The sequence below is a fragment of the Anarrhichthys ocellatus genome, unplaced genomic scaffold (genome assembly GCF_004355925.1).
Source record: "Anarrhichthys ocellatus isolate YVR2014 unplaced genomic scaffold, GSC_Weel_1.0 scaffold4, whole genome shotgun sequence".
Classification (NCBI taxonomy): Eukaryota; Metazoa; Chordata; class Actinopteri; order Perciformes; family Anarhichadidae; genus Anarrhichthys; species Anarrhichthys ocellatus.
The window spans coordinates 12812268-12831297 of NW_022280034.1; the positions used below are offsets into that span (position 1 = coordinate 12812268).

The 19030-nt window shown below is 43.5% G+C and overlaps 4 protein-coding genes across 6 annotated transcripts in view; 1 reads left to right on the top strand and 3 right to left on the bottom strand.

Moving 5' to 3' along the window:
• Positions 1-4469, bottom strand: part of gspt1 (G1 to S phase transition 1) — an 8488-nt gene extending 4019 nt beyond the window's left edge. The window contains exons 1-8 of one of the 2 annotated variants that reach the window (XM_031843597.1): positions 4029-4469; positions 3702-3746; positions 2163-2468; positions 2039-2072; positions 1643-1720; positions 1195-1375; positions 784-938; positions 471-611 (exon numbers count right to left, since the gene is read on the bottom strand). In XM_031843597.1, coding sequence (XP_031699457.1) covers positions 471-611; positions 784-938; positions 1195-1375; positions 1643-1720; positions 2039-2072; positions 2163-2468; positions 3702-3746; positions 4029-4224 — 1136 coding nt within the window. In that variant the 5' untranslated portion in view covers positions 4225-4469. Of the gene's footprint in view, positions 1-470; positions 612-783; positions 939-1194; positions 1376-1642; positions 1721-2038; positions 2073-2162; positions 2472-3701; positions 3747-4028 lie in introns of both variants that reach the window. The other variant, XM_031843596.1, reaches the window with a different exon arrangement.
• Positions 4470-4786: 317 nt separating this feature from the next.
• dmc1 (DNA meiotic recombinase 1) lies at positions 4787-9894 on the bottom strand. Of its 2 annotated transcripts, none has more exons than XM_031843600.1 (13): positions 8683-9894; positions 8330-8374; positions 8089-8235; positions 7878-7945; positions 7316-7368; positions 7162-7203; positions 6995-7067; positions 6581-6672; positions 6416-6489; positions 6179-6293; positions 5958-6018; positions 5734-5850; positions 4787-4872 (listed from the first exon to the last, which is right to left on the bottom strand). In XM_031843600.1, the coding sequence occupies exons 1-13, from the start codon at positions 8737-8739 to the stop codon at positions 4803-4805; spliced, it is 1014 nt and encodes a 337-aa protein (XP_031699460.1). In that variant the 5' UTR covers positions 8740-9894; the 3' UTR covers positions 4787-4802. The 2 variants fall into 2 exon arrangements, with proteins under 2 accessions (XP_031699460.1, XP_031699458.1); XM_031843598.1 differs by having other exon boundaries at positions 7878-7960.
• Positions 9895-9977: 83 nt separating this feature from the next.
• tomm22 (translocase of outer mitochondrial membrane 22 homolog (yeast)) lies at positions 9978-12588 on the bottom strand. The gene is made up of 4 exons (XM_031843601.1): positions 12254-12588; positions 11674-11792; positions 11285-11402; positions 9978-11091 (listed from the first exon to the last, which is right to left on the bottom strand). The coding sequence occupies exons 1-4, from the start codon at positions 12341-12343 to the stop codon at positions 11017-11019; spliced, it is 402 nt and encodes a 133-aa protein (XP_031699461.1). The 5' UTR covers positions 12344-12588; the 3' UTR covers positions 9978-11016.
• Positions 12589-13727: 1139 nt separating this feature from the next.
• maff (v-maf avian musculoaponeurotic fibrosarcoma oncogene homolog F) lies at positions 13728-17573 on the top strand. The gene is given in 4 exon segments (XM_031843783.1): positions 13728-13941; positions 16830-16855; positions 16858-16916; positions 17063-17573. Coding segments are annotated over 4 exon segments (618 nt in total). The 5' UTR covers positions 13728-13852; the 3' UTR covers positions 17507-17573.
• The last annotated feature ends 1457 nt before the right edge of the window (positions 17574-19030 follow it).

The window sequence follows — 19030 nt, forward strand, 5'->3', positions numbered from 1 at the left end:
TTGTGTTAGTTTTTCTATACTCTGAGCAAAGGGAAAGGTGAGACCACGAAGGCCCGTATGAGATGCAGACCAGAGCTCTCTGATCGCCTCTGGGAATCATTAGCAAAATTGTGGCAGAAAACAGAGTGATAGCGACGTAGCATTAAAAGGAACAGAAACTGCTGGCAGGGGAACCAGATTTTCCTGAATGTACCTTTCAACTTTTAGAAAGAGCAGCCCTGACCATGCAGTCAACATTTCATGCTCATCATGTCCCCATTAAAACATGGCTGCTGAAAGATTTTCTATGAAGACTTTGTCAACATTTAACAAAGTAATCATTGTTCAGGTAAATTAAGCGCGCGCGTGTGTGTGTGTGTGTAGCCGTGTTTGGCCGGCTAAGAGGACTGACGGTACATCCAGTCACAGCATCTAAAGTCTCCCCTGTACTACCGTACTGCCATACAAACCCATCCCCACAGCCCACTTACGTGTACCAGAGGCACTCGGGTACGGGGTCCTTGAGGTTGGAACCTGTGAGTCCGGAGCAAGGCATAAAGTGGATGTCCTTCTTAGGGTTGAAGCCCACCTTCTTTAGAAATGGAACCAGCTTCTCCTTACACTCTTCATACCTGCAGAAAAGTCAGGAAACAAACATGATTGTTTACTAAAACATGCATGAATCTTTCCAAAAAATGTGCCAGAAGTCTTGTGGGAACATCTGAATAAAACAGAACACCGACACGGCATTAAAGCCAACATAAAACACGTCATGTCTTTTTCTCCCCGAACGTCCTAGCTCACCTGTCTAGGCTCCAGTGGACAGTGGGGTCATCCATCTTGTTGACCAGGACAATGAGGTGCTTGACTCCGGCCGTTTTAGCCAGCATGGCATGTTCCCGTGTCTGCCCACCCTTCTCAAAGCCGGTCTCAAACTCCCCCTTTCTTGCCGATATCACCTGATATGGACCAATAAGGGAGGCGGAGGGAATTCCAGCATTTAGTGACATTTTAAAGAACGTATTTATAGAATATATAACAAAGAGGGGCAGTGGAAAATGGAATATGCTGCTGAGGTGGTTTGAGAAGCTTCCATGGACAAATATACTTTTTGTACAATATGTATATAAATAACTTCAGTCAGTACAGGATTCAGTCTGTGTGTCTGAGGTTTAGGGCTAGCTAGCGGTAGTTTCATGTCCCTGTCCGTCTCACCAGGACTGCCAGATCGGCTTGTGACGCTCCGCCAATCATGTTGGGGACGAAGCTCTTGTGTCCGGGGGCATCCAGGATGGTGAAGTGTTTTTTCTCCGTCTCAAAGTAAGCTCTCCCGACCTCGACCGTCTTCCCTTTGTCTCTCTCCTCCTGGTTCGTGTCCAGCGCCCACGACAGGTACCTGCAACAAAACATATTCACTTTTTCATAACTCTGCTATGAGCAACGTGAGATTGCCGGGGGCCAAACAAGCCTGTTGTAATCAAAACCGTTGCGATATTTGCTTAAATGATTCACATTGAAAAACATGCAAATAGTATAGGTCAAATGTAACGCTTTCATTAAAATCATTGAAGTGGCTTACTGCAATTTGTTCCCATATATTAATACTTAACAAAATCAAATGCATGCTGGTTTTAGACAAGAACATAAAGATGGCCGCTCTCACCATGTCTCCCTGTTCTTTTCTTTCGCTTCTCTTTCATACTTTTCCAGGGTTCGCTTTTCCACCATTCCAGTTAAGTACCTAGAGAGGAGAAAACAAAGAAATGGACACGTGGTCGGAGGATTATTTATTGTATCTTTGTCATTATGGAGGCAAAAAGTGAATGAGAGGCTTAAACTGGAAAACACTGTGCTGTATAAGAGGCCACCTGTTGCATTGTAGCCGACAGTCATAGTGGCAACAATTAACATGGATTTTAGTTGTTTGACACAGTTTAATTAAATTACAAATGAACTAAAAAAGGGTCACTTTACTAGTTTAAGATAAATACTAGATGTTCTTATCCATTGTGCAGCCCTGTGATCAGGCAACACAGATCACAAACAATGGATTACTCACATGATCTGTCCTCCAATCGTTGATTTACCGGCATCTACCAGACACAAACATCACGAGGTCAATAAAACGTTCCAGTCTTTCTAAGATCAATGAACACACACACACACACACAAATGAGACGCACCCACGTGACCGATGAAGACCACGTTCACGTGTTCTTTCTTGGGGGCGTTGGGCGGGCCCGGCGCCACCTTGGGCATGGGCATCTCCTCCTCTTCCTCCTCCATCATCTCCTCGTCCTCCATCCTCGTGGTGCCCTCTTCACAGGCTCCTCCTGAACCCAGGTCCTCCTGTCCTCCTCCTCCTCCTCCTCCTCCTCCTCCCTCTCCTTCTCCCCCAGGCTCCTCCTTCTGCTCCCACGTCTCCTCCTCTGTGGTCATGTCTGCCTCTGTGCCTCCATTCTCCACCGGAGCTGCTGGAACCATACAAGCTGCTGGAACCATACACATTAACGACACCGGTTATTTCTCCGCCAGGTGTGGATGCTAAAGGCAACCCACAGCTTGGAGGAACTAAGTAATGATATAGGGTACTTTTTGGCTGGAATGAAAACCTGCAGTCTGATCATGAGTGAATCCTTTCTGCCAGTTTCATGTGTATACCAAACTTTACCAACCTTTTACCACATTTGCACAAACATTTGGAATGAGATCCCGTTTTGCACACATGGAGCATGCCTTGAATCTCCACGTGTGTCATATAAAGACCTCTAGGATAGCACACGCTCTGCCTTCACGGATCATTTAAAGAGTTGCATGACTTCACCGCCTGTGGTCTGCAGTTCATTAGTCCTCTCCACTTGTTAGAAACACAATCGATGCGATGTTCTGCCGAAGCAAACAAGTGCAACTAAAAAGGAAAACGGTAACAATGGTACGCTGAAATCTGCTGAGCCCTGCAGAAGAAGCATCTTCCCATGGCAACAAATAAGCCTCTATGAAAGTATGCAGCCCAGCAGCCATGCACAAAGCCTACTTTCCTCTCAACCCTCCTCATTTATAAATCAGCCAGTGACATATTGCTGCTGGCAAACTCAGAAAGCCACTTCGTCGACTGTCTCACCACGCTGTGATTATAATTCAGACATGAATCCAACGAGGTATTAGAACAAGCATCTCTGTGAACATGCCTGTGGGAAAGGTCACTCACTGTCTGCCTCTTATGTACACTACACCTGATCTTGTGTCACTCACTCTGCTACAGCTGCGGTGCTCAGCCACTCAAAACAAAAGCACCACTGGCTTTTCTGTAACTCGAGTAGAGGCCCACCGCATCTGACTTTGCCTGACTCAGGCAAATTAAAACTAGGCAGCACAAAGTGGTGGAATATATTAAAGTTGGTCTGACAAACAGCAGGCCTCACACACACACACACACACACACACACACACACACACACACCACTATGGGCCAATGGTATGTCTATTTCGAGCAGGGACAAGTTAGGTTGCATCATATTATACTAGGCCTCGCGCACATAGGATTACCTCTGCCAAATATGGCTCAGTAAGTGAACTTACAAGTTACGAGCATACTTGTTCTCCCAGTCTGCACGAGGTCTGGTGTGAGATTGTCAAATCTGGCTGGAGGTAAATGCACACACCTGAGCCCGTAACCTGATCAGTAACGTGATAACCTTAACACCACTGTGACTCGTGCGTACCTGCTGTTTCTGCCACCTCCATGCTGGCAACTGGATCCGGGGCACCTTTGAAGTGAGAAAGCAAAGCATGTCAAACTTTCATAAATATTCATTTGACACAGCGTGTTCACAGGTTTGACGTCTTGTTTGCGGCTGTTACTGAGTTATAAAGCAGCTATTGCGCCACTATAACACACGACTAATACTCGAGCCGACTTGTTGATTAGTTAGCGTATACGCGATAACTGTGGCACCGTGTCTGGTCCGAGCACAGAGGAATGCTAACGTAGCTGGATTAGCAAGCGAGCTAAGCTAACTTCCAGCCAGCTTGTCGGGCCGTTCTCTCACCGTCTGAAGCCGGAATTTCCACGGCGCTGGCTTGAAACACGGTCGGTATGAACGCCGGGGCGTTGATGTTGGGTACAAAGGGCTTGGCGTTCACGTTGAGAGCAGCGAAGGCGGCCGGGAGCTCCGCCGCGGCAGCCGGGGCCTCGGCATCCTCCTCTAGCTCCCACGAATCCGGGGCTGTGTCTCTCGGGTCCATCGCTCCTTTCACCGGAGTTGACAAGCTTTCCGCTACCGGGGAGGTGGGTGGTTCTTTAGAGTTCCGTGAAGACGTGTTGAGTTGCCGGTGTGTTTTAGACTCTTAGCTGCACATTTGGTGAAGTTGCCATCGCTTTGTTAAGCCTTGCTTTCGCAAGCATATGGATCCCGTAGCCGACGAGAAGTGGCGTACAGCCGCTGCACGCCCTGCAAACACCGCGAGAGGCCAGCACCGGACTTCTGCTCACTGTACCGTCACGTTACCGCTAACTTCACATTCTTATCTCTGTCGGTAATTTGAGCGATCTCAGGAACTATATACTATTAAAAAAAAGTGCATAACAGAGTCTTGTCTTTTTTTGGTGTTTATTCCGACATCAAAACACAGGAAAAATACAACAAAGTGTAGAATAAATACATCAAAAGTACCATGGTACAAGATTGTCAGTGTAACTTTAAGAAGTTAATATATTATATAAATGTTCTGAAACTCAATAAATAAATCCATTAAAAATACGTGAAATAACTTTAAACTGATGGTAACAGAGGACTATTTCAACACGCTTCTCCTTTTATTCTTCACTCTTTGGCATCACCAACTCCTCCGGCACAGATGGCAAAAGTGGCCTCATTCTCAGGCATATCGGGACTGGAGGATATCAAGAAGGAGAGAGAGCAAATGTGACTCCAAAATATTTTCACTGTGCAAATAAAACTGAGGTCTGAGTTCATTTCTCAGACCAGGTTAAAGCCCTTAACAATCAAGTCTAAGCATCCCCTTTTAATTTACTCAGACCACACTAGAACCACCAAAGGTGTGTTTAAAGATACATTTTCATATTAGGACTATGCTGATAATGAGCAGGTACAAAGATAGGCTCATGTTGAAAATAGTGTTTAATACTCAAATCATAAGATAAGTTTTGGGGTGGGATATTACTTTAGGACACACAAAAAGCAATGTTAACACGATGTTAAACAAAGTCCAAGGCCTTGAGCTTGATGATATTCAGAAGACCTAGTTGTGATATCACACCATCTATCAGGGTACGGAAAATCACATGTGTCATCTGACATCATGGTAAGAGGAAGTGAAACCTCAACTGTAATTTGCAGCACACATGCTCAAGTATTTAATAAAATTGTTACGGGAGAAAACGTACTAATTGGTTTGTTTTCTTTTGCAGTTTACAGATTGTGGGTTTTCTTGTGAACATGTTAAATGAGATGTGTTCGTTTGCATGAGATTTATGTACTGAAGTGTGCATGTTTAATAGCTCTTCACAGTGAATGGCTTGTGATTCATTGGCTGGTTGTTCTGATCTCAGGCTGGTGTTTGCACGTGTTCTTATTTAATGTTTTATTGTGATGTCTTGTCTGCGAGACACTTTTCTCTCATGGCAGACGATAAAGTCAGCTGAACCTTTAACATAACAATGTGCTGTGCATCATAATTGACTGAATCCAAAAAAAAAAATCCTGCATTCCCCAAAACAAAACAGCCAACTACCTGTCAAATATTTTGGCAATTCTCATCTCTGCACGCCCTTTCCTCAAGCTGATCCGTGTGGTGGAGGCATGGGCCAGGATATGCCCACCAATCGGCTTCTTGGGATCAGCTTGAAACCTAAAACGAGGGCAGACGAAAAAAACATCAAATTAAAGCTTTAAACAATGACAGGAAACAGAATTACAAACACAAAACGTGTCGGATTTATTCAGAAGGACTCTTACGTCATTCCTGCACCGGGATCAGCTGTCATTTGGTTGGTGATGAACACTGCTACGTTGTACTCTAAGAAAAACATAAATGAAAACCAGACATGGGCAAAATCCTAAAACGTTTGTCATTATTTGGAACATTACTCCTTCATGCATTTCTGCAGATATTCGCTGTACATGCCAGTTATTATATATATGGTGGATGTTTGTGAGAGCACACTCCTGGTTCAGACCTTCAGAGATCTTCTGCAGCCTGGAGAGCATCTGGGCCAGTTTCTGCTGCCGCTCAGCCAGCTCGCCTCGACCAGAGAAGTCTACTCTGAACAGAGCCATGATGGAGTCGATGATCTGACAACAGGGAGGAATTCATGCTTAGCTTCACAGAGCATTACATAAATAGAGAGGGGGAAGTACAACCATAAACATGATGAATATGTGAATAAGTTCCTTGAGTCCATTCCGATCCTCACCAAAAGTTTGAAGACTCCTCCTTCCTCGTGGAATTTGGCAGCTACAAAGTCCAACAGCTCCATCTGGTGTTCACCTGAGAAGAAAAAAGAAGAAAAGTTGAATTTCCTTTGCACACCACAAATGTGTCCAAAAGTTCTCTGGTCTAAAGGAAAGTGTGTTCGTACTGGTATAGGCCCGGGCGTAAAGCACATTGTCCAGCACAGCACCGTGGTCCACATTAAACCTGTCGGCGATGTCTTTCAGTCGGTCCGGACGACTTGGACCAGAGTCAAGGTGCTAGTGAAGGATGAAGTGACACAGAACAACGAGAAGAAAACCTACTGATACACACATGAACGGTCATTGTATCGTCACATTAGGACGACTTCTGGAGCAACATCTCTCATAAACATGTTTTCTAAATCAGCAGGTGGTAGGATGATATGTATGGGGCAATGCAGCGCTATCTATAGCCAGGGTTCTTCCTGGGACAACAAATAAACACACGATACGTCAGTGAAGGGAGACGGTCGATTGAAACACCAACCAAAGTGCACAGCACACACGCCGTACGGTTGTTCCAATCGTTACGAGGATACAAGGTGTTCTCTGTGTCAATGAAGATGACTTTCCCGCCCGGGTAGCCATCCTCGCCTGGCAGCTGAGCAGTGACTGGACAAAACAACATCTGTTTTATTTGACTTGCACGGTGTTGTTTTATCTTTCACTTTGAGGCAGCCATTTTCAAAAAAGGCTCCTAACTTACCACAGAATGTGTGAGACAGCTGGGTTTTCCCTGTGCGGAACTCTGTGGGATGAAATAGTGTCGTGATAGTTTTGAGCCAGTGCAGAAAACTGAGTGATGTTAAAACAATATAAGCATACACAGTATATTTAGCGGTAGGAAGACATCTCCTCACCTCCAAAGGCCTCCGTGATAGCCATACTCTCTACACCTCCACCTAAGAGTTTACTGGAGAGATGAAAGGTTTACTTACAATCAGGAATATTTTAACAGATTCACAGTCAGAGAAACTAACTTAAAAGTTTCTATCCACCGAGGCACAGCATCTGCTGGTTAATCCCAATGTGAAAAACTTTACCATACCAGCCAAATACATATTACAGTAAAACCAAACGTCATTTTTAAGTGTATCTGGTAAAGTTGAATTGTTTCCCCCTAATGTTAAAAATGTAAAAAATAATAAAAAAATCATTCGTTATGTGGATTAAATAACCCAGCAAATTGATTTTGTGTAACAAATTACAAAAATCATATAAATTAACTAATTAAGACCATGATGAGGCACATTTAATCAATTTGAGTCCCGGAAGATTCTGTGTATTGAATCACTATACCTCCCACCTTGAGTATATGGTATATGTAATTGTGAATTCTTAAAATACAAACAAACACTTAATATGTTCAGCAGTGTAAATCCTAGAGTCTACTTGTTATCAACGTTAAGAGTAAATCTTAACTCAAACTCCTGGCTCCCGGTTGTGACGTGGAACACCTGCTTCCTCTTTGCACTGTACTCAAAGGCGGTCTGGAAACCAACATTCTACAATGTAAAGAAAATGATCTAATACAAAAAAATAGTCTCAAGTAATTCAGTCTTAAGGCCACCAGAATAACGTGGTCCAGGTTGAAGAATGACATTAAATTCACAAGTAGAAAATCCCGTTTTACCAGCATTTTCCCAGCAGCCTCCTTGATCTTCTCCACTTTTGCCTCTGACAGGCCCTTGATGTTGCACAGAGCCTTCTTAGTCGTCATCTGGATCCCCTTCACTGTGCAGATACCCACTAACTTCATCTTCTTGATGTCTGCCACATTCTGTGGTCACAGGTTGGAAGGACAGAGACATATTGACAAAGACAACTGACTTTTGATCTGATGGGAAACTGACTCAGCCCTGCTGTATACTCACTATCCCATGTTTCTGTAGGAGGTCAATGTCTTGGAAGAAGGTTTCCTGTTAGGTTTGAAGACAAAGAAAATCTACATGAGTTAGTCGCTGAGAAGTAAACTTCATTATTGGGACGGTTTACCATAAAAAAACATTTGTAATATAACTTACATTTTTCTTAATTAGACTGTCACACTGTTGTCATACAGTGTTTTTACCTAAATTATTGTTATGAATAAATAAAAAATATATATATATATATGAATATAAATTGATTCTGGTCAGTTTGGTCATTTCAAATGTTTGACAGATGTGGGGGATTTTTCTAGTCAGGGAAGGCCAGATAAATTAAATGCTATACTACATTATCTTACCTCATCATCCTGAAAACTAGTATCCTCATCAACAACCTGATCCTCTGCAGCTTTCATTTTCAATGTAGTATGGGTTAAACGTTGAAGATAAAATGGATTTTGGCTGATTCAGTTGCTGTCAATCAGCAAGTATCTTTAGCCTGGGTCAGCTAAATTAATGTAGCTAATGCTAACCTGTCTGTGTAAATGCTAACGCTAGCTATTAATAGCTAATTAGCTGTTACTCTTGTCTATCAGCTGCTCACAACATCAACAAGACTGTCAGTAAAACTATCACAACTAGGATATATTCTTGTTAAATAACGTTAGCAACAACACGACAAGAGATACTGACTAAAAAAATACTATCTCAAGTTAAAAGGCAGAGTGCTCTTTGGCTCTTGAAGGAGGTCGCGTGAGACAACTGGCGGGAATTCGCGATTTTAGTCTGTTCAAGTGCAGTCGGAAATTATAAACTTATCAATTGAACGAACATAAACTATGGATGCATCATTGCCAACAATTATTGCTTTTAAATGGGAACCTGAACAACTTCATAACTCATTTTAAAGTGTTTATAAGTTATAGTGATTTTCAAAAATGCTCATTAGTTACTGATCTGAGCCAAAAGAGAACACATTCCCATTATCACTCAAAAGACTATGGGCTGAAAAAGAGCAATGAATGCAGCATTGGACAAAGGCTTTAAAAAAATGTGTGCAGAGATATTCTGTATTTTCTACTCTTTATAGTGTTTGAAAATGCATGTGCTGCATTCTGAAAATTATTGATTATTATTTTAGGGTGTCTATAAGGCCATGGGGACCGGGCATAGTTGTAAGCATGTCACAATAGTAACATCTTAAGCATCGTGACTACAATAATGGAACAATTTCACTGCAGACATGTTGATATGCCACAGCAGGACAAGCACACGTTTTCATAATAACATAAATTACGGCTGCATTATATTTAGTTGCTCAGGTTCCAGCTCTTAGGTAATCACAATAATTAATGTCATGATTGCGCATGTGCTTTTCCTGCTATGAAAAGTAAAAATGTCTGCTGTCAAAAGATGTATAAGGCATTTGAATACCTATATTTGACATAAAATATCTACAATTTGAAAAAAAATCATAAGCATTCAGTGAAAAATAATCTTACACTCCTTTACCCTCATTTTGATATTAGAAAACTTGAATGAATTATTTGTTAACATCTTTAATAATATAACTTGGCCTGGTCTGTCATTCATAAATCCCTACTTAATGCTGTTTGACGACACAAAACAAACGTGCTGAAAGTAAACACTTAACTTTCCTTTTGATTTGGTGTTTTAATTACTGCAATCATGTTGAACAGAAAACAGAGACATGTGTTTGCTTACTGAAAAGAGGAGAGAGATTGTAAATTCACATGGATGTCAAAAGAGAACAGAAAATAACATAACGCAGACTGGACATGTCAGAACGATATTGAAATATTTAGCATACGTTTTCCTTCAACCACTATGATATTTGTCCAAAACCATATGACATGTGTCCCGTCTTCAATGACAATATAATTTCACTCTTCACACACACTATCAAGAGAAAAGGACCCAACAATCTTTGAATAATTTAACACCATGGAATCTGGTGTTGCTGCATTATACAATCTGTTGCTTAAAATTAGAGCAATGCAATCAATCCAATAACTGAAGTGAGAGACATTGCACTCCTCCATACACACTGTAGATAGTCTACATTTGAACTGTGACATGTGACAAATGTACACATAGGAATGGGCCACATAGAAAAGAGTGATATTTATCTTGTCGAACTTCAAGAGGCCATCCTGTAGACCACGTGTCTATTAATAGCGTTTACAGTGTGGTTCACAATGCATCAGACCTGTCCCGTTAGATGACGATGAACAAAACTGCTAAAATACTGTAAGTATAGCATACATGTTCTTCAGGCTGCAAACACCGAGACATATGGTTGGTAACCTTTTTGCTTTCAATTTATCCACTTATACCTGCTATCCCCTAAATAACAAATTATTCATGTTGATTTATTTAAAAAATGAAAAAGAAAACAGAAGCAGTGCTCCTGGAAATAAGTCTCTGCATGATGTTGGAGTAAGGAGAGACAGTGAGAGAGAAGTGTCAGAAACGCATCACATCCTCCTTCCAATCCAATATGTTTGGAGTGTGACTTTCATGCTGCTGACATCCAGCTTTTGCTTCTCTTTTCTCTAAACTGCAGTTCTTTGCCCTTCTCCACAGTCTCTCTGTCTCTCCTTGCGACCGGCCTCCCCCAGCTGTATCGCTGAGCAGCAGATCTCAGGTTCATGTCAGCCCCTTTCCGTGTCTCACATCTTGCCAGGTGCAGGAGGCATCATGCCCGGCATCCCGCCAGACATTCCAGTGTTGGGCCCCAACAGGATCTGGAAGCGAAAGAGTCGATCGTTCAGGTTGCTCACCGGTGTACTCAAACAGCACATTAACATATTAGAATTTGCAAATCCCTGGTTCATACTGCGTCCAGTCCTCGGCGTTAACGCTTGCTTCCTGTAAAACCGTAAGTGTTTGTGGCTGTCTCTTGGCTACTGGTTATCGTACATGCACAGGAACGCTCACCTGTCTCTGCTGTTGTATCTGCTGCTGCTCCAGCTGTAGTCTTTCTGTCTCGAACACAACAGGCAGCACCAAGATCATGAAGGAGGTAGTACCGACCCAGAGCGCCGAGCGGGAAAAACTGAAACAAGTTTAAAAACGGATTAGTTTCTGATTTTTAAGATGTGCCAGTCCAAGGTATGGACGAAGGACTTCTGTTTTCTAAAATCCAGTGATTTACAATGCGTAACTGTTTGGTAAGATGCGAGTCTAACTTCAGAAAACAAAGACAGGACCACTGGCTGCTGCTGGGATCAGGCCTATGAATTAGTAGTTAATCTCTTGATCCACTGTGCTACTGTAACACTCTGTATAAATTTCTGCATTGACAAAAAGTGAGACTTCAGGTCTACCTGTAAAACTTCTTGGCCAGTGAGACAGAGCAGAGTGCAGACACTTCAGCAGCAGTGCGAACTGTGTTGGGGAACATCTCGGTCAGGCCCCACAACCTCTCCATCAGTGTCTCGTCCAGCTGAAGGAGACAAACGTCAGACATGACACTTGTGATACAAAAAGACTGAGTAAGCACTCAAGCAGCATCTCATATGAATAAAGGCATGAAGAAAAAATACATCCAAAATCTAAATATAGTTTTTTTCCCCACTATATGGTCCATACTGAAGTTTGTTACAGGTTGGTTTGGCTGATGTTAACACCGATACATTATGTTTCCACTGCCATGACATGAGTGAAATCAGTGATAGTTCGATCAAACAATGTTTTAACTATTTCACAATTGCTATAGCAATAAGCTTGCAACAGACCATGGACTCGTACAGGGTTTGTCACAGCCAGATCACCCCAGGTGCTACCTAATTAGCATTGGTATATCCGTGTTAGCTAGCCATACTTAGCCCAGAAAGAACAGAGCGACTCTATGTTTTTTTTATCCATTCGCATTTCCAAAATACCACAGAATGACTAGCCACTAACATCTTCATCTTCGTCGTCGTCAATCTCGTCCTCGGGGGGCCGGGTGGACACCGGGCCCGCAGCGGGGGAAAGCTCCTCGATCGCGGCCATGTCTCCTGCTAGCCCGCTCCTCTCTGTCGGCCTGGATCAGCTTTGCGCACGGCGGGGAAAAGTCGCTAGAAAACACCGTGAAGCCGACAGTCCGTTCAGTGTGTTTCGGATGACTTCCACCAGGTTTTCATCGAAGCTAAATGCTAGGAGGCGTGCATCTGTTCAACGACAGTCCGAGGTCACAGTGGGAAAACGTGAGGTTTGCCAGGGACGCGTTACGACAGCAGGTTAGGGGTCAGTTTGTACTTCATCTAGAAACAAACAGCGCCCCCTGTCGTTGAGGCTGTCCGACAGCAGCCTGCAGTGTATGTGAAGAATGCTTGTTTTGTCTAGCAGTGAGTCCAGGGCTTCCCAAGTAGTCATTAAAAGATAAATCAACCTGAGTTTTGAACAGCTTGTTTTAGATATAAATGCATTCTTTCAAAAATGTAAGTAATATAGATTGTTATATTATAAAACACCTGTATTTTGTTGGAACAATAAATAAGCCTTTTTAGAGCACTATACTTATAACACCCAACATGAACGAAGCGTTGGAACACTAGTACATTGTTAAAACGATTATTAAGCACAACATAGCGAGAAGGGTTATCACATTATGGATATTGTTATATTGTCTATTTTATGTTTGATGTGACCAAAGTTGCCACTGTTTTGCATATTAGTGGTGCTGGAAAACAGTCAGGAAATATAACAATAATATTCACTCAGCTCAAATGCAGGCTACTCAGCCACATCGGACAAACCAATGAATGGTATTTTTCTCAGAATATGTACAATATAGGTCAGAGTAGAACCGTTGCTCCTAATCCCAATGTTTAACACACATTTGCAACTACAGGTGCATTAAAACATTAAAAATACATTTATATATATCTACTTCAATTGAGCATATTCTGAATTAGGCTATTTGTGATACATGCTTTGTCTTCTATGTATTTTTATTTATATATTTTTTTATTGGCAGCTACACAAGGTTACGGGAAACATAAATATCCCTATATAACGTGTAACTAAATATAATAAAATAGTCCCAGCGCTATAATCCTGAATAATTAATAATAATTCCTTAGTTAGAAAAACAAACACATAATGGACCACCTCTACTGGTTGTCTGTCATGCAGCAGGGAAATCTAATCTCCTATAAATGCACTTTTCATGAAATGCCAAACTGTAAACTATGAGTACACATGTGTTTGTGGGTAGTGTGTGTTTTATCTTTAGTACTTGTTTTTGTTTTTGGATTCTGCCTGATTTTTAACTTCCCCATTGTATAGCTTCTACTGCTTGTGTCAGCAAAGGGTGACTCTCAATACTTTCCCAGTGTTTTTGCCTTTTTTTCAGAAGAGTTGTTGTTGCTTGGAACAGCGAAAGGGGGCCTGGTCATGGAAAAGTTCTGGGACGAAGGGATTCCTTGTTTACATCCTCCCGGAGTACGCCGCGGGGGCGGAGTTGGCCCCGCCCTCATTCTTTAGACCTGACGTCATGGTCGCTTGTGTTTTTTGTGAATGAAAGAATCCAACCTCAGAGAGCAGCGGAGTAATTCCGGGAAAAGGCGGACTGACATTTTGTCGCCAGCGTCGCGTCGACCCAGCAGGTAAATTATATTATTTTACTAAATATTAAACGTTAAAATATTCCGCTGGAATATGATGGCGATAGACAAACACTAGACGACTTCTTTCCGCCGGGGACTGGCCAACCAACCAAGGACAAGTGAGCAGGCAGCTGTTTGCTTTAATCTCCTTTAGGTTAGCTCGTCAGAAGCCGCCGATGCTAGGTGCTAACAGTTAACATTACTAGCATGTTTAAGATGATGCTCGTAATTTGGCCCCGCGCTTCATATTTAAGCCTCTATACTTGTAACATCTGACAGCCAAATGATGGCCCCACTTCCTTCTTTGTAACTGTACGTTTTAAAACAATCTAAATGTATTATTTAAAGTCTTACTAAAATGGATGTCGAGGGCACTCGTGATGGCTGTTTACTATATAGCAGCAGCGCCTTCACCGCAAGCTGGCCAGCTCCTCTCCGTATAAGGATACGGGTGGATTCTGGATGTAGCTTAGCTAGATACATATTTCCAGGGGTGGTCTCTGTTCGCTATTTTGTTTTTGCAGTCATTTTGAATTCAAATTGGATATATACGAGGGTGTTTTACTTTACAAACCCCGCTAACTAGCGTTAGTTGTAGCTTTGGCAGCGCTGCGTTTCACTTGTTGCGTACCACTTTGGGAGCCGAAAAGTACGTCGTCTTAAGTGATATTTATAGTGAGGTGCCATCGTGGACATGCTGTGCTTGTTCAGGCAAATACAGAGAGACGTGGTCGCAGCTGTGTTTTCTGTGTTTGGGCTGACTGGCGGTCTTTGAGGAGCTGAGCTGAACGCTTTATTGCTGAATCACCCTGACTTCACGAAACGGCGGTCTCATGGGTTTACAGCCGGGCTGGTCGGACAACCGCTATTCCTGCAACCTCCACATCCCACGCATGTCGGGAAATGCAGTCAAATGTCAGCAAACTATAGGCCATAGCGTCTTGTATATGGAGCAACACCTACCGTACACGAGTTTAAGGCCTACATGTACCGTTAACGCCCAATTCTACTATTATGAAGTCAAGTTTTTACGGAAATTGGATTTTTGAAACTGAGCTCGGGGGCCGTAAAAATGAAACTAACGAAATGTGGCTAACTTTAATGACTTCTTTTGCGTTTCCTCCCTCCTGCCTGGCAGCATGGTTGCCTTGCTGGGAGTCCAGTTTGTTTTCTGACATGTTGCTGGAGAGCGGCACACATCAAGCCTTCTCTTTACATCCACTGGAATGTGTGCTGCTCTCTCTACACACGTGTTTACCTTTTTAGATTTCATTTTGATTCCTTAAACAAAAAGGCCTTTAATTAGTTTATAGAAGTGTAATATCCTTCTGTATAACGGGTCGTGGTTGTAATGAAAGTCAGCGCATCGCATTCGAAAGCAAGGAGAAGATCTGTTTACTTGGAATTGTCCTAAATAATTCACACTAAAAGGTTTCTAAAAATTCACAGATTCACGCAGGGATTTCCCCAAAACCTCTGCCACACACCACTTTTAAAACAAAGGGCCTGACCGCAGATTATGTTGTTGATATATGTACAAAAGGAAAGATACATTTAAAGAAAGGTGAGAGAGATCATATAACACACTGGTACCCGGCGAAGACGATAATCAAGAAGTTAATTCCAGCTGCAGCGTGATCTTGATCAGTCTGTTTGTCAAAGAATAAGGAGTTAGCTCAATAGTGAAGCTGTCAAAAAGCTACTCAGCACCCTGAAAGCAACCACTCCATGCATACCCAGTCTCATGCAACCATGCATGTTAAAAAGAATATATATATATATATATATATTTCTACACTTCTGGGCTACAAAGAGACTCACTGAAAGCCCAGTCAAGAAGAAAACCCACTGTTGCAATACATGTGAAAGTACACTGTATCACACTTTCACTCTCCCGAAGCCATGTGGGGAAAAACCCTGTGGTTTGATGATGTCAAAGTAAAACTTAATTAAATGCCAATGTCAGAAGATGTCTTTGCTAAACACAGTCAACACACTGTAGCCCCTCGTCAACAGACAGCATGTGGTCAATGGAGGTGAAATTGGCAAATAGCTAAAACGGCATCAAGTTTAAGCGCAGTCATTTTTTTTTATGTCAGCATGACAGCGATCTAAAACACACAGAAGAAGTCAAGAAGGCTGGCCCAGCTAGATGTTGGACTTTAATCCCACACAACATTCGCGAGCTGACCTTAAGACGAGTGTAGGAAGTCCCCGCGCAGTCTGTGTCAAGCGTTCAGTAAGAATAACGGGAGATCATTTCCAAACGCACTTAAACAAACTCTCACTGCTGCTGTTACAGGTTGGTACTGGAAGCAGCAATTAAAGTGTGTGCAAACTTACCCGATCTCGGTGTCTAGGTTCCTATTTTTATTATGATTTAGAAGTTTAAAGGGAAAAGCATTATAGAAAAGTTTCAGCGGTTTTCTATTTTAGTGGTCATTGTAATGTTGTGTTCCATTTCACTTAAATGTCTCTTGTAGCGGTGAGGAATAGACGTGACAATGAAAGCTTTGAACCGTTGGCGTTGTGTTGACAAGAGGAAGTGTTGAGGGGATTGGTTAGGACACCTGCTTTGAGCAACCGAAAGGGCAGACGCACGAGAACTTCCTCCTCGCCATTCCAGCTAACCGAGGCCGGCGCGTCGCTTTCAAAACCTCCTCTTCCTTTTAATATCAAACCACAGGGTTTAATGAAAGAGCAGCAGTTTGGAGAAGCATGAAAGATCTGCGGGTTCTCCTTTTTCTTTATCGTGCGTGACTGGCTGTCTTGTGAGCGGATGGTGAATGTCAGGCCAGATCTGAACCAAAATGGCATGATTCGCAAGAGTCACATGTCACAACATACTTATTTTTTTGTGTGTGTGTGTCCTGTTTCTGTTCTTTCAGAGTGTCCGTATCTGTGTTGACTGGTGTTTTGGAGAGGCCGAAGACAGTCGGATCATGACATCAGAAAGAAGCAGCAAAGCCCTGAAGGTAAAACTCAATCAGTCATGTGATAGCCTTTGACTGTCTAATTTGAAAAGAAGTTTTGGTCTCCTTCTTGTCAGTTATTCTTTAACGCCATTGGTCGTATTTTTGTCTTCATCTTCCTTCTCCACCGTCACTCTTTTTCTCTCCAGGTGAAGCAGGAGTGCGGCGAGAACGTTCCCGTCCTGTCGGACAACGAGCTCATGTCCCTCACGGTGCGAGAGTTGAACCTGCATCTGCGTGGCATGTCCCGCGACGAGATCCAGAAGCTGAAGCAGCGCCGGCGCACCCTGAAGAACCGGGGCTACGCCGCCAGCTGCCGAGTGAAGCGCGTGTCCCAGCGTGAGGCCCTGGAGCTGCAGAAGACGGAGCTCCAGAGGGAGGTGGAGAGGCTCGGGGCGGAGAACGCCGGCATGAGGAAAGAGCTGGAGGGGCTCGGCGCGCGACTGGCCGCCCTCCAGAGGTTCGCCCGGGGCCTGGAGGCTGGGGGGGGCAACCTGCTGGCCACTGCCCCGCGTCTCAATACCGCTTCGGTCATCACCATCGTGAAGAGTCCGCCACAGCCTCAGCCACAGAGAGATCAGGAGCCATCCTAGAAGGAGCTGCTGGACTGGGGGGAGGGGAAGGGGGAAGGGGGGGGGGACGCACAACCTGCAATGCAAACAAACACACACACAGGCATATATATATATATATATATATATATATATACACACACACACACGCCGAAGAACAGGAAAACGACTTTAGTAGGAAAATACTAAGCACTTGTCTGCGTTGCGCCTCGTTCACATTTTTAAATTCCATAGGACTTACGTAAGCAGGAGTCATTCGTCCCTGCATGACGGAGCCGAGTGTGACGTCACCGGACAAACAGCGGCCGTGTGTAGTTTTCCAAAGCAAAGGCTTCGAGGTGTCCTGCACTCATGCTGGTTTAGGACACTGCGGCTTAGTTGGCCGACATTTACTTCAGAGCATTTGTTCAGAAAGATGCAGCCGGTTTAATGTGAACGAGGCGTCGAGCACCGATGCACTCACACAGTCAACACACACATACCCGCACAAAAAACCCTCACACTCAGTCCCTGGTCCACACGGGGCGTAGACATTGACTAACTGGACTCTGACTGAAGCCAGACCGACACAAACCACCGTTACTGTACATGTTCCCTGCTCAGCATATCCAGCTCCGACGCTGACGTCTCTTTGATCGCGCTCCCGCCGCTTGTCACGGCACCCGACCGACAGCAAAAAAAAAACGCCAGCGTGGAGCGGACGCATGTGCAGCTTCCTCCAGCTCTACGGCTCGCATTCCTGGTGCAGTTAACAGTCTGAAGCTACTAGCTGTTTCCTCGTACCAGCCCAGGCCTCTCCGTCTGTCTCTGCTACTGTGCAAGAAAATGTCCCAACGTCTGATTCATTCTCTTCTGTTGGTCATTAATGCAGAGTCTCCCAACCTCGGTGTCACTTGACGTGCAGGTGGGAGCGGGGGGGGTCACGGGAGAAAACTAACAACTGTTCGGGTCATATGGGTTTCGAAAGCAAAATTGGCCACACGGTTCAGAACAAGGTTGAGAAAACACCGAATCTGTGAGTCATGAATTCCTTCCCGTTGGTTTCGGTGACGTTTCTTTTTTTGGATGCATCCGCCGCGACTTCCTACCTGTTCTACGAAAGTAGTTTTGTACTGCTCGTGTACACGTTCCTCACATTAACGCAGTGCCTTCAGTGTATGTGGGAGTGAGGAGAATGCAAACCTAAGAGGGGAAAGGGTGAAAACAAGACTGTAATCGCTCATTGTCGACCGCACATTTCTTTATTTGGGCTTTCTCTGAATTTCTGAGCTCTAATCCCTCATTGCTCATTTCGCAATCTCCACTGTGCAGTAAATTTGCTACGGTCTGCTCTTTTTTTTTTTTTTTCATATCTGGTAGACTCCCAACAGATGTTGGTCATTTTGTTTTTTTTTGCTACAAACGTGTAATAGCGGAGTCGCATCTGGTAGGAATTACGCTCAAGCCGATGCGAATCCTCCGCATACATTCCCGTCTTGTGTTCTTATTTGTAATGTTTGTACGTGCTGTTGAGAGACGAAAATGTTGAGTGACATTTATCAGAGA